We start from the raw sequence: 13,097 nt of genomic DNA on the forward strand, positions 1-13,097 counted from the left end.
TGAAGTCGCATGCTTTCAATGTCGGGGGGACATGCTGATTTCAGGTGTGATTTGCAAGACATCTGATACAGATGTTTATGTAAATTGCACCAAAAGTAGCACATGTACTACTTATGAAATCAGTGCGGCTCCGACCAAGTCGGAACTACGCTGATATGACCGCTGTAATTGCGGACAATAGAGTGCGACTTGGCATGCATGGCATGCAAATCACATGCCAATTCGCATCCAGTGTGACCGGGGTGTTAGCTGACTAATATCAAAGGAGATTCTCCAAACCTACCTGAAATGAGGTCTCCGTACTGTGGTAGCTAGGATAGAATAACTACTGTGCACATGTGACTCTTATATCCGATTGTGGTGCAGTAAGAGTGAGTTATTGAGCATCCGCTACAGGCACTATATGGGGCCGACTATCCCCACAGAGGGGAAGATTTACTAAAACTGGTGCAGCTGTGCATGGGAGCCAATCAGCTTCTAACGTAGGTTGTTTAATTAAGCTTTGACAATAAAACCTGGAATCTGATTGGTTTCTATGCAGACCTGCACCAGATTTTGCACTCTCCAGTTTTAGTAAATAACCGCCACAGTCTTTCCCCATTCCCACCACTCAAAAAATAAAATGGCAGTTCCCTGGAAAAGTAAAGTTCTTATACTTTCCTCTCTGGCAGCTCATGTCTCCTATCTTCATTCTGCTGAAACACTAAAACCTCCATCAAAATGGAATCACCATTTATTGCTTCTGGGGTTGACTGATTCCTTGTATACCACTGCACTCAGTGGTTCCATCTGCTCAGCCCTACATTGGCACGGTGTCCCGCCCGCCCCCTGCACGGTGTCCCGCCCGCCCCCTGCACGGTGTCCCGCCCGCCCCCTGCACGGTGTCCCGCCCGCCCCCTGCACGGTGTCCCGCCCGCCCCCTGCACGGTGTCCCGCCCGCCCCCTGCACGGTGTCCCGCCCGCCCCCTGCACGGTGTCCCGCCCGCCCCCTGCACGGTGTCCCGCCCGCCCCCTGCACGGTGTCCCGCCCGCCCCCTGCACGGTGTCCCGCCCGCCCCCTGCACGGTGTCCCGCCCGCCCCCTGCACGGTGTCCCGCCCGCCCCCTGCACGGTGTCCCGCCCGCCCCCTGCACGGTGTCCCGCCCGCCCCCTGCACGGTGTCCCGCCCCTGGTGGATGGAACCACAGTGAACAGCAGGGGATTCTGGTATCTGACAAAAATGTTGAATGTTAAAGATTCTGAGGCTGTGGCTCCGCAGACAAGGGAAGGTAGGAGACACTTGCCACTGAAGCGGTAAGTATAATAAATATTCTTCTGCTGGGAACTTATTTGGGGAATTTTGAAGATGACCATGTATAAAAGTACATCTCCGAAGATCTGTGGTATCTCCAAAGTCTAATCTTTCTCTCCTTCTCCTAGCTGGAAGTGTCCTTGATGACCTCCTCAATGTCAGTAATTTCAACATGAACATGGCCAGGATTCCTGAAGGTCTGCCGGTCCCAGTCTATTGGAGAAGAAATGCTATTGAGTTGCCAAAAGCGCTGCAGTTGACTGCTGGGAATGGCACACCACCAGCTGATTTCAGTTTAGCCTTGGTGATCACAGTTCAGGATCCTGCCAATGAGAAGCCTATGGATGTCACCACACCAACAGGTCAGAGATCTGCTGAAACAAAACCTAATGTTCTCTACGCTTTCTACCTGTAGGCCAATTAAAGTGTCAGCAAAAATAATTTTACATCATGCTGCAAAAAAAGTGTGATTTCCAAATGTCTTACTTTTATTACTTTATAAACTAGCCCCAGTGCCAGTCCAAACTCCCCCCCCCCCCCCCCCCGTTGTGCCCAGCATGAGAGCAGCAATCTCTTAGATTTATACAATTCTTGCAAGGACAGAGATCCTTTCCTATTGATGTGGAAGGGTCATAATATCATAAGACCCCTATGGGCAACACCGATTCGTCTACACCTCTTCCTTTGTTGCATGTATTGAATCCCTTTTAAAAGAGAACATAAACTTAAATAAGTAAAACTATGGCGTCACATTAAAACAAATATGCTGCAGTGAATAATTATACATTGGGTATAGAAAAGGATCACCCCCATTTAAAATAGTCACATTTTGTTGCTTTGCAGCTTGAAATGAAGACAGACATAGTGTTTCTGCACTTATAGTGTTCACTTGCAAAATCCCGAGAATATTTGAGTAGCCTGCCAGTGAAGTCCACCCAGTGCAGCTTCCTGTGATGGTGTGGCAATGCTGCTGCACTGCTCCTCAGTACAGAGCAGAGTTGCCACTCCCATGTAGGCTGTGTTTGATTGCACTACAGTGGGCTGAGATGATGTTGCAGGCAGTGTGGCTTTCAGTATTGTCACTGCACTAAAAATCTGCACTTGGATACACCAATCCCTGCTGACTGGGCTCACAGCACTGACTCTTGCTGAAACTGTGAGCCACAGTGTCTGGGAGGGGGAGTGTCTGAGACACAAAGGGTTAACTCGGGGGGGGTAAAGGAAGGTTGTGTGGTTTGTTTTTGTTTATTTATTAGGCTCCTACATCATCATTAACCACCTCCTGTCAGGCCATTGTATATAAATGGCCGGACGTTGGCAGTGCAGGGGCGGGTGGCTGTTTATAAAAGGCCTCCCCACCCCCTGCCTGTGCGCGCTCCCTGGGAGCGCGCAGCACCGTGATCCGGTGCCCGCTGTGTCCTCCGGACACAATGGAACACCGTTCATCCGATGGGACCTGTGTGTGAGGTGCCAATCGGTGATCACATGCAGAGTAGTAAGCAAGATGTCACTTCTCGCATCATTTCTTACTACGTGTGAAATCTGTGAATGATCACAGAGATCACATGGTACAAGGCTATTCACACCAGCCTTGTACCATGTGACAAGCTGTGACCAATCGCAGCCCTCACAGTAGTTCTAAATGGCTGCAAGAATGCAGCAAGAGAGGAGGAGAAATGATTGCTTTTACAGCCTTTATGGGTGTAAAAGCAATCGTGTAAAAAAAAAAAAAAAAAAAAAAAAATCTTCATCACCCTCCACAAGTAGTACAGTGTCACCATGGTGACACTGTACTGCTAGGGCGACAGTACATAAAAAAAATTAAATAAAATAAATAAAAAATAATAATGTAAAAAAAAAGTTTAAAAATTATAATTTTTGGTTATAAACTAATTTGGGTTGTTTTTTTTTGTTTTTTTTTTTAACTAAAAAGTTAACGGAATAAATTTTGGACAAGATTTATGATGAAATATTATTTATTTGCAAAATTGTATAAGAAAAACACTTTTTTTCAAAATTTTTGGACATTTTCATTTACATAGCAAAAAAACTAAAAATCCCAGTGGTGAATAAATACCACCACAATAAAGTTTTATCTGTCTCAAAAAAATGCTAAAAAATTCATATGGGTACAGTGTTGCAGGACTGCAACTGTCATTCAAAGTGTGATAGCGCTGAAAATTGGACTGGACAGGAAGGCGGTGAAAGTGTTCGGACTTGAAGGGGTTAAGGACTCTCTTCATACAAGCGTTTATCCGCATACACTGGATTCCAGTGGCAAGAATCGGTGGATCTGACTGTCTAGGCGTGGACATCTGTCCCTAGTGCAGGTAACAGCTTGGTGGGCAGTTACATGGAACAGACATCTTCTGCCAAGCTGGTCCATACTTTAGGTGGCTGCCACTATGCGCATGCACATGTCATTCCAACCACAAGAACCCGCTGATTCTGAATCTAGTGTATGCGGCTAAACGCCCTTGTGAAGGAGGCCTTATGGTTGTGATCTTACGTAACACAATCCTAGTAATTATGTGAAGTGCATTTGCTGCAACTTACTTATATTATGCTTTCAGCTTCTAACAAGTCTGTTTATTTTTTTTTGGTGCTCTTCAATTTCTGCACAGCAGTCTAAATGGTATGATTTTATATAGTAGTTGTAATGTGTGTGCATTTATAGTAGCATGAACCTGTGCACAGTTAAAGCTGAACTCCAGGTAAACCACTAAATACTCAGAGGAAATACAGGTTCATTTAGCTGGCAAAGGATGTGTAATTATGTCCATCCAGTTCTGAGATATAAACAGCTCTGCTACGCAGCACAGCCCTGTCTGACCGAAGAGGAAAATCAATTTTTCTTTGATGCAGTTCAGTAACACTTACAGATCTTGTCCTTCCCCCAGGTTGTGACTGAACAATAAATCGGGATTGATGAACTCATCTCTGTCTGCTCTTTCACCTTATTGGCATATCCGTTGTTGGTGCATGAGCACTGCAGCATAACTGGCTGCTTTACCCTGACACCGAGCTCTGCTGTGTAGGGACAGCAAGCATTGGATGTTGACTCACAATTGGATATTTATACAGCTTGCAAAATACATTTAGGGCTCGTTCACACAGGTGGCCAGGGGAGAGTAAAAACAGGTGGCTAAGCCATGGTTTTGCCGCACACCTAAAAAAAAAGGGCTGTATACATGTTACGGTCATGATACTTTGCGGCAAAAATGAAATTGTTTTGACATGATCAGTGGGCAGCAGTGCCACCAAATGTGAGCCATTCAAGTCAATGGGGCTGCAATGCATGCAGTTGTGGCGTGATGGTTTGGCATTTTAAGGGTTTCAACAGGTGGTAAGAAGGTGACATATTGTCTCCCAAGCCGCCTGTCAGCCATCCTCATCTCTTTTTAGAGCTGCAGCTACATGTCTGAACGATGCCTTATTCTAAATATATAAATGAACATACACATAGTAACATATATATTATATTAATGAACATACACATAGTAACATATATATTATATTAATGAACATACACATAGTAACATATATATTATACTAATGAACATACACATAGTAACATATATATATATATATATATATATATATATATATATATATATATTAATGAACATACACATAGTAACATATATATTATACTAATGAGCACAGAGCTGAATTAATTTGTGTCCCTTTTTTTTTTTTTTTACAATTATATCTGGAACCTGGAGTTCATCTTTGACTATGGTGGTGACCTGTAGTGATCATTGCCTGGTGTTTGCAGAGCTCGTATTGTAGTGTTTCTACATCAGTACACTATTCCTTTGTTTCTGGATCACCTATTTAGTATATTATCACCTATTTATCCATCCTTTTTTATTTCTTTTTGTCGCCTTCCAGTATGTGAAAGGTTGAATATTCACAATTCCTCTGAGCAGACTATTGTTTTCCATAGTATGTGTGGTCACTTTACACAGAACTGGCATTACTCCTGAAAAGCAGGCGCGCTCCGTTCCTTCGCATTGGCCGTTGAGTTTGGCCATTAGGGGATGTTGGTATGGTGCCGCTCACTCTGACAGCCGGGAAACATCGGTCAAGATTTGCATGCATTAGAGCCCAGATTGTGGTCTCTTGGGGCACTCTGCGGGTAGCTGTAGCTGCCGGCTTTTCATGTGCGGTGCCAGATTGGATTCATTGAACACAAGTTCACTTTAACTTTATTATTCACTCTACCTAACAGCCGACTCTAACACTTGTCATATTAATTGTGTTTTATAGGAATGACTATTTCCCCAGGAAATGCTGAGATTCCTACTAAAGCAATCCTCATTGCATTTGCGGTGATGTTTGTGGTAATTTTTATCACCATTGTTTACATATTCACCAGGTATGCAAAAAGTGACTACATTTTGCTGTACTTCTGTCATCTGTTCCATGCTAAAGTGGTTGTAAACTCTTCCATATACCGGGACCGGGACTGGCCTCAGGTGATGCACAGAGATGAAACAAATCCTCCTACATATGTTGTACCTGATTATCTGCAGAGGTCTCTTCTCTGAATCAATTCAAAGTCCAGAATTTATGTAAAGCTTGTCTGAAAGTGCAGAAAAAAGGGAGCTGAAATTACACACTGGACAGCTCAATGAAGACAGCTCTGAGAGTTGATTGGAGGGAAGGGACACACCCCTTCACAGAGCTCACAGGAACAGAGCTGAGGCTGTCAATCTGCTGGAGGTCCCTCCCCTGTCACCATTTTTCTCTTGGTGTCAGGAAAACTTGTTAGAAGGGATTCATGCTGATATCAGAGGAACGAAGCAGCAGACAGAAATGATACTTAGTGCTGTTAAACGCTGTGGCTGCTGAGCGGGTCGGCCTTAACGCCAAGCGGCCAAATATATGCGGCCTGTTAAAACAACTTACCGCACTGAGAGCACACTCCCAGTATGGTTGCCAACGTGGATCAGTAAGCTCCCGATGCAAGCTTGTGATCAGGAGCTTTCCAATCATGTGACTGCCAATCACAGCATCACATGACCCGAATGCCCGTCTCCCAGCTTTCAGAACTCTTAAAGGGCCAGGAGGCAGTCAGTGCAAAGGGATATGCTTTGTTCATATTTTATGTCTGAGGTTTACAACCACTTTAAATCAACAATATACAACTTATATTGTTTCCAACGGTATTTTTTTTTCTCTCCCTGTACAGTGTAAGCTTTTTTTTTTTTTTTTTTTTCTAATATTGTAAAGTTAACCTGTGTCTTTGCAAAAGAAAAACAAGTCCTCTTAAGTCTAGGTTCACACCTAAGCGTTTTTCCTTTGTGTTTTGCAGAAACGCAGAGCAGTCCATTTAACATGATTTCTTATGGGACAGGTTCACATCTCCGCGTTTTTACCCGGTGCGTTTTTTTGGAAAGGTTCAGGGACTTTTTTTTTTTTTAAACCCAAAAAATTTCATTTTTGGTTCTATAGACTTTAATGGAGATGCTGCAGAAAAGCATGTAGTACATTTTGATGCGTTTTTGCATTTATTCTGCTTAGCAACAAGTTAAAAAAAAACTTCTCCAAAACGCATCAAAAATACATCAAAATTACATGTGCAACAATGCAAAACACACTGCAGAAACGCATGAAACACAAACTGCATAGGTGTGAGGAGAGGAATGCTGATAACCGGCATTAGCTTGTTTACAAGCGATCAGCTGTGATTGGACACAGCTGATCACATGACAGAGACGACGTCATTGGCTCTTTCCACTGATCGGTGATCTGATCCAGAACGAGAGAACTGCTGCCCATCTGTCATCTCCTTTATATGGTGGGCGGGAGGCGGTTGAACTGTTTTTTTTTTTTTTTTTTTTTTTGTGACAGGTTCTCTTTAATTAGATATATGAGGTTTAAAAGACCCTGAATGTCTCCCCTGTGCTCCACTGAATTTAATTCAGTGCAGATCAGGGCCTTCATGGCCAGAGAAACTGACGGGGACCCAGAAGTGACGTTTTACATGTTGCTTTAGGGACAGCAACAAGAAGAGGAGAGCAGACGTGTGTCCACTCAGCTTCCTCCCCCCCCCACCTGACATCCGCTATGCTGATCCCAAGCCTATAGATAGGCAAGCACAGAACGGAGAGGATGGGGGTCTGGACGTACGTTACGGGGGCTGTGGAAGTAATCGGGTGGCTGCACAGCCACTAGAGTGCTTCCAACTGACAGGCAGGAGTTGGCTTGTCAGATATATACGTGTGTAAACCACCCCCCCCCCCTTCCTGTTTGATGTATGGACTTGGCAGCAAAAGGGTTAAAAGTAGAAAAATCTCAAGGCACCCCAGACTAAATGTGAAAAACATAAAGATTACCATCAATGGCAAACCTGAGCCTGGGACGATGCACAAAACTGATTTTGATGAAATTAAGTTCACATCAGAGCCCCTCTTTGCCTTTGTCAGACGCACCCCTTCCTCCATTATGTCACAGGCCCCCAGTACACGATTCCCTCCATTGCCATAGAGACACCCCCCCATCACATCAGAGTCCCCCAATTGCAGAATCCTTCAGTCCCCCCCAATCATACAGTCCCCTCTTCACATCAGAGCCCTACCTTTTGGCTCCAAGAGCGTGTCAGATGGTGTAGGAGGTCTGGAGGAGGCAGACTTTTCCTAAATTCCGGAGACAGCCCTGCGTGCCGCTTGACCTTGATCAGCATCATGTGTCACCTTGGTGTGGGTGAGTCTGCCACAATGATCATAGCAACAACATGCATCCTGACCCTAGAGCATCATTGGCTGGTGTGGTGCTGGCACCATGGCAGCTCATGACGCTGATCCAGGGTCCCATGCTTGAGGCACCCTGGTTGAGAAGCACCGCTCTAAATGTTGTGACTTGGCAAGTGACTTGGAACCAAAAGTTCTCGCCTTTCCTCATATCTTTCTGAAGTTTTTTTTTTTTTAAAAAGAAGAATTTTGGCTGGAGTTTGGCTTTAGAGAAGAGCAGCAATAAGTAGAATGTGCCGAATATATAAGACATGGGTCTCTCGGTGGAAGGCATTTCCATCAGAGCCAATGGAGAATAGACCACATTTGTGCAGTACCATGAACCTAGTGCCTTGGAAAAAGATGGGGATAGCTACCCCACCTGCTAAACTGAGGTTTGCACTTGGTGATATAGGTATCAAGGGGGGTGTTGGGTTGGCAGTTCAGGTAAATTTAGTTACAGGTTCTGCTAACCCCCTTATTCTACCAATAGCTATCGGTAACTCTGTTTAAAAAAATCTACCGCTTACATGTTCGTAAAATACGTTATCAGGTAGGAAGAGAGCCGGATGCGGCCATTATGCTGGCTTCTAGACTGCTCTCTGCATCACCCCCAGGTAGGATTAGACCCCAAAGGAGCGTGTCACCACATCCTGATAACCAGACCTGGAGGTGAGAGATGAATTATTCACCACCTTGCCCTACATTTTTTGGTTGATTGACGGCTCCTCTTTTTAGTCACCTTGGGGATTTTTATGCTGAAGCAGATTTGGCTATGGTTGACAGTCAGTAATTTTTTTGTAAAGTGCCTTTGAAGTGCCTGCAATCCTTATGGTGGCCATAGATGGAGGAATCCTCTCTGCTGTGTTTGTTATTGTATTCTAATGGGGAGGGGCTCCACTGTCACAGTACGCAGATCACTGCTGAGCCTGATTGGCTGCAGCCGCTGATCGAATGAAAATTTTTCAAAATCCACTTTGACAAGTCGAGTGGGAATGGCCATAGATGGTTTTGAGATTTGGCTGGTCACATCTATGGCCAGCTTTAGCCTGGCCAGTCCTAGTGGATCTCCGAGTGAGATTTCATCCTGCGGCTGGTGTGAGGGAACATCTGTGCAATTTGAGAATTTGCATGGTAGAAATACTTGCCTGAACTATTGAACAATTGAACAAGGAGAATTTGCATGGTAACATAAAGGTTTTTTGCTATTTTATAAATTTCAAATTGTCTGATTTCTAAAGGATAATCTAATTTTTAAAAATCTACTTTTCTGTATTTTCAGAAAACAAGCTGAATCGCATGTGATTTAAAATCATCTCCAAGGAATAAGTCCTATCGGTGGATATATGAACTACTATCCCTCTTCTTTTGAACTGTATTGTTGCTGTATTGTCTGCTGTTGTAAAGCGCTGAGCAAACTGTTGGTGCTATATATAGCCTGTATAATAATAATAATAACTATAGTCCAGTTTATTATACGGTCAATCACTGGTGACCTATAAAATGATCCTGGAGGTTCAGTTCTGCCTGTGGTGCTGTCTGCTCCCTTCTGGACATGTGGTTATACCAGAACTGACCTTTAGAGGCAGCACTTGTCTTATTTTTTACCGCCTTATATATATTATCACCAAAGTGCCAAAACTTCTGATGCTTGAATTGAGGCAGTCCTTTCTTAGAATGCTGGAGCTAAACGCTTTGTCCTTTTTAGTGTTACATGATCTGTAAGGCTGCTTTCGCACTGATACGCTTTTCTCTCGCTTTTCCATTTAAAAAAAAGCAGAATAAAAAGTGTGACCATGTAATCCTAATTCTTCACACTGATCTGTTGCGGTTATGCTGCGATTTTTAAAATACTAGATGCAATTTTGGTGCGGTAAAAAATGAACGCATCTCCCCATTAAAAGGAATGGAAAACGCATCAAAAACACACCCATGTTGCGTTTTTGATGCAGTTCTTGACTCACATGTCATGTAAATAAAAAAAAAAATAAAAAAAGCACCGCATATGCATTTTTGCTATGGATAAGTGTGAAAGTAGCATTAGTGGTTACATTTTTCTTTTTTATGACAATGCACACTGATGAAAACCATCATAGGTAAAATAGCCTACATCTGTTCTAATCACACATATGATTCTAATAGGCACCCTAGCTTAATATTTTCTTTCAGTTTTCAAGTGATCTCATTTTATTTGAACTTCAGAGGACTGCTGTATTTTTTTTTTTTTTTTTTTCTTCTTACATATTAGAGTTCATTTATTTACCACCAAAACCACTTTGTATTTATAAATACTCTATTATTATTATAATAATGGAGCGGCTGGTGTAAACGGACGTGTTTTGGATCAGCGGAGAGATCCCTCACTGAGCAAGTGGATTCGCTAAACGGGTCCTTCCCGTGTGAAAGAGCCTTTAGCAGAAAAGAAGATGCCTGTCAACTCCTGAACTGGCAGATGCATCCAAGGTAACCTATGGTACTGCTTAGGAATAGGTCAGTCATCATATTTATAATGGTCATCCGTTTTATTTGTTATACCAAAGACACATTTAATGGCTAAAATATGCCACTTCCTCATTTTAACAGTGTTACACAAGAATCTTTAAGTTAAATTACATTAACTATAAAACGTGGATTAAATCAATACAATAGAATTTATAAGTAAAGTGATATATAAATATAATACAATGAGCTTGTATTGTAAAATCATGAGGGTGGATCTATCATTTAAAGATTTTCTAAAACATTATACCAAAAAAAAATGGTGGGATATATACAGAGTTGAGTGACCATGATAATAATAAATGCCTTAATATATGGTTGTGTGCAAAAAAAAAATGTTTATTTAGGAGCTGATAAAGTAGAAAGATATGCAATTTCCGCTATGAAGGTGCAATCTGTAACTGAATATATACTAAGATATATATATATATATATATATATATATAATGAAATATATTTTCCCTAGGAAATGTTAAATATATTTGTAAATTTCATATATATTTTTTTCATTTCATATATGGTACATGGAATTGCATGTGAATGACGAATAAGCTCTATATGCTCTTGGCAAGCTTTTTTTTTTTTTTTTACTTGTGAGCATCACATTTCCTATTTCTGCTAGGAAAGCGCAATGTCCTACGTAGTTCGCATGGGCTGGCCAAAGTATCCCGGTAGTGCTACACTCTGAGTTATTTTACTAAAACCAGAGAGTGAGAAATCTGGTGTAAAGCTGGCCATACATTTGTATATTTTTCTTGAGAATTTTGCTTTAGATTTACCAAAAAAACATATAATGTGAGGTCAAATCTAAACAACACTTTCAATTGTATCCAATTAGACAGGCCCTTGCACCTACATAGCTGAAGGTAAATCTAAAGGAAATTGGGCAGAAATTTGACAGAAAATTGTATAGTGTATGGCCAGCCTTATGCAGGCCATACATGGATCGAATTCTGAATTAATTTTCTTCAGAAAATCGGAAATTTCGTGCCATTTTGTAATCCGATGCTGCCATCATTTGCTTTTGAAATTCGATCAACAAAGCCTTCAATTTCCTATAGTAAACAGTTTTTCTGGCCACGAATTTCCTTTTCTTTCCAAGTCGCAGCTCATGCACTTTCTTTTTAGTTTATATTTCTCGCACGATTCTTCCATCATTGATTTGAAATTTGTTCATTTTTCCAAAAATTTCCAACTTGCCCGATAACTCAGATTCGATGGTCACACGAAATTCGAACGAAAAATTTGTAAAAAAGATTTTCTAATGACAGATTTTTTCAGTATTCAACCCATGTATGGCCGACTTAACTCTGCATAGAAAGCAATCGACTTCCAGATTTTATTGTGAAAGCTTAATTAAACCAACTGAAGTTAGAAGCGGATTGGCTATCATGCACAGCTGCACCAGATTCTGAGTGCTCCAGTTTTAGTAGATCTACCTTTTATGAGACAACACACATGTAATATGGGTTGATGCACCCTGTAATGAATTTTATCTTGTAATTTTAATGCAATTATCCTTCATTAAAGTGTTCAAATTTACAGAGATTCAAATGTAAACTAACACCGTACACTCCCCGCTGTATTACCTCTGGGACCGCTGAGCTCTTTTTGCCCCCACAGCCGATCCAGGGATTTAAAATTGCCGTTCTTCACCCTCTTCTCTGTCAGCACGTATGGCATTTACTAGATCAATTTTGATAGGTCATGAATTTGTTAAATGAAACTTTGCTTATTTTAACTTTACTATATTTTGCACTTAAATATCTGATTAATTTTAGAACAACATTTTTTTTTTATCAATCCAGACTGCCATTTCACTTCCCATGATGAAATGCAATATAATTTGAATTTTTGTTTTTCAGAATTTTTTTTGCTGTTCTAACGTTGCACTGAACAAATCTGAGCACTTAAGTGAGCAATGGGAACAAAAACTATTTACTGAAATTACTAGTGCACTTTAGCATCAAATAAAAAAAAAAAAAAAAAAATGCGATCAATTATGTCAAGCTCTTGATTCCATCCCATCACTTGTGATACTCATTGCAAGCTCTTGATTCCATCCCATCACTTGTGATATACAAAAATCTACTACGACTTACATTTAAAAATGTTTGCAATGAGTGTCTAGATTTTGCTTTTCTTCCTTTTACAATTCAATGTATTGAAAAGTGCACTTTGTTCAATTGTAACCAGCTTGGAAAGTCCTCTTGTGTTGAGAAGACGTATTTATTCATTCTTTATTCATGGTTATTTATAATGCTTCCTACAATAAAGATTTTTAAAAGATTTTGCATTTTTTTTGTATTATACATTATTATTATGGCATAAAGTTTCGAGCTCTTTACAATCTACAGAGACACAGTACAGTTACAATTCAATCAAATACAAGAGGGTTAGGAGGGCCGTGCTCACAAGAGCTTACAATTTAATAGGGTGGGGCAAGCAATACGAAAGCTTATGACTGTGGGGGATGAGCTAATGGAGTTAACATTTCCGTTGCTGGTTGGAGGCGTGATTATTATTATTATTATTATACAGTATTTATAAAGTGCCAATAGTTCGCTCAG

General features: G+C 41.3%; 1 protein-coding gene across 4 annotated transcripts in view; it reads left to right on the forward strand.

Moving 5' to 3' along the window:
- LOC149460982 (uncharacterized) overlaps positions 1 to 12,816 on the forward strand; it is a 40,669-nt gene extending 27,853 nt beyond the window's left edge. The window contains exons 3-6 of one of the 4 annotated variants that reach the window (XM_089678938.1): positions 1,420 to 1,653; positions 5,564 to 5,672; positions 6,612 to 6,678; positions 9,311 to 12,816. In XM_089678938.1, the coding sequence (XP_089535064.1) occupies positions 1,420 to 1,653; positions 5,564 to 5,672; positions 6,612 to 6,633 (365 nt within the window). In that variant the 3' untranslated portion in view covers positions 6,634 to 6,678; positions 9,311 to 12,816. Of the gene's footprint in view, positions 1 to 1,419; positions 1,654 to 3,915; positions 3,933 to 5,563; positions 5,673 to 6,611; positions 6,679 to 9,310 lie in introns of those variants that run through there. The other 3 variants (XM_089678937.1, XM_089678939.1, XM_089678940.1) reach the window with 3 other exon arrangements.
- Positions 12,817 to 13,097: the final 281 nt, after the last annotated feature.

This window comes from Staurois parvus, unplaced genomic scaffold, assembly GCF_062004578.1.
Source record: "Staurois parvus isolate SC_StPar_1 unplaced genomic scaffold, SC_StPar_1.0 ptg000213l, whole genome shotgun sequence".
NCBI classification, from domain to species: Eukaryota; Metazoa; Chordata; class Amphibia; order Anura; family Ranidae; genus Staurois; species Staurois parvus.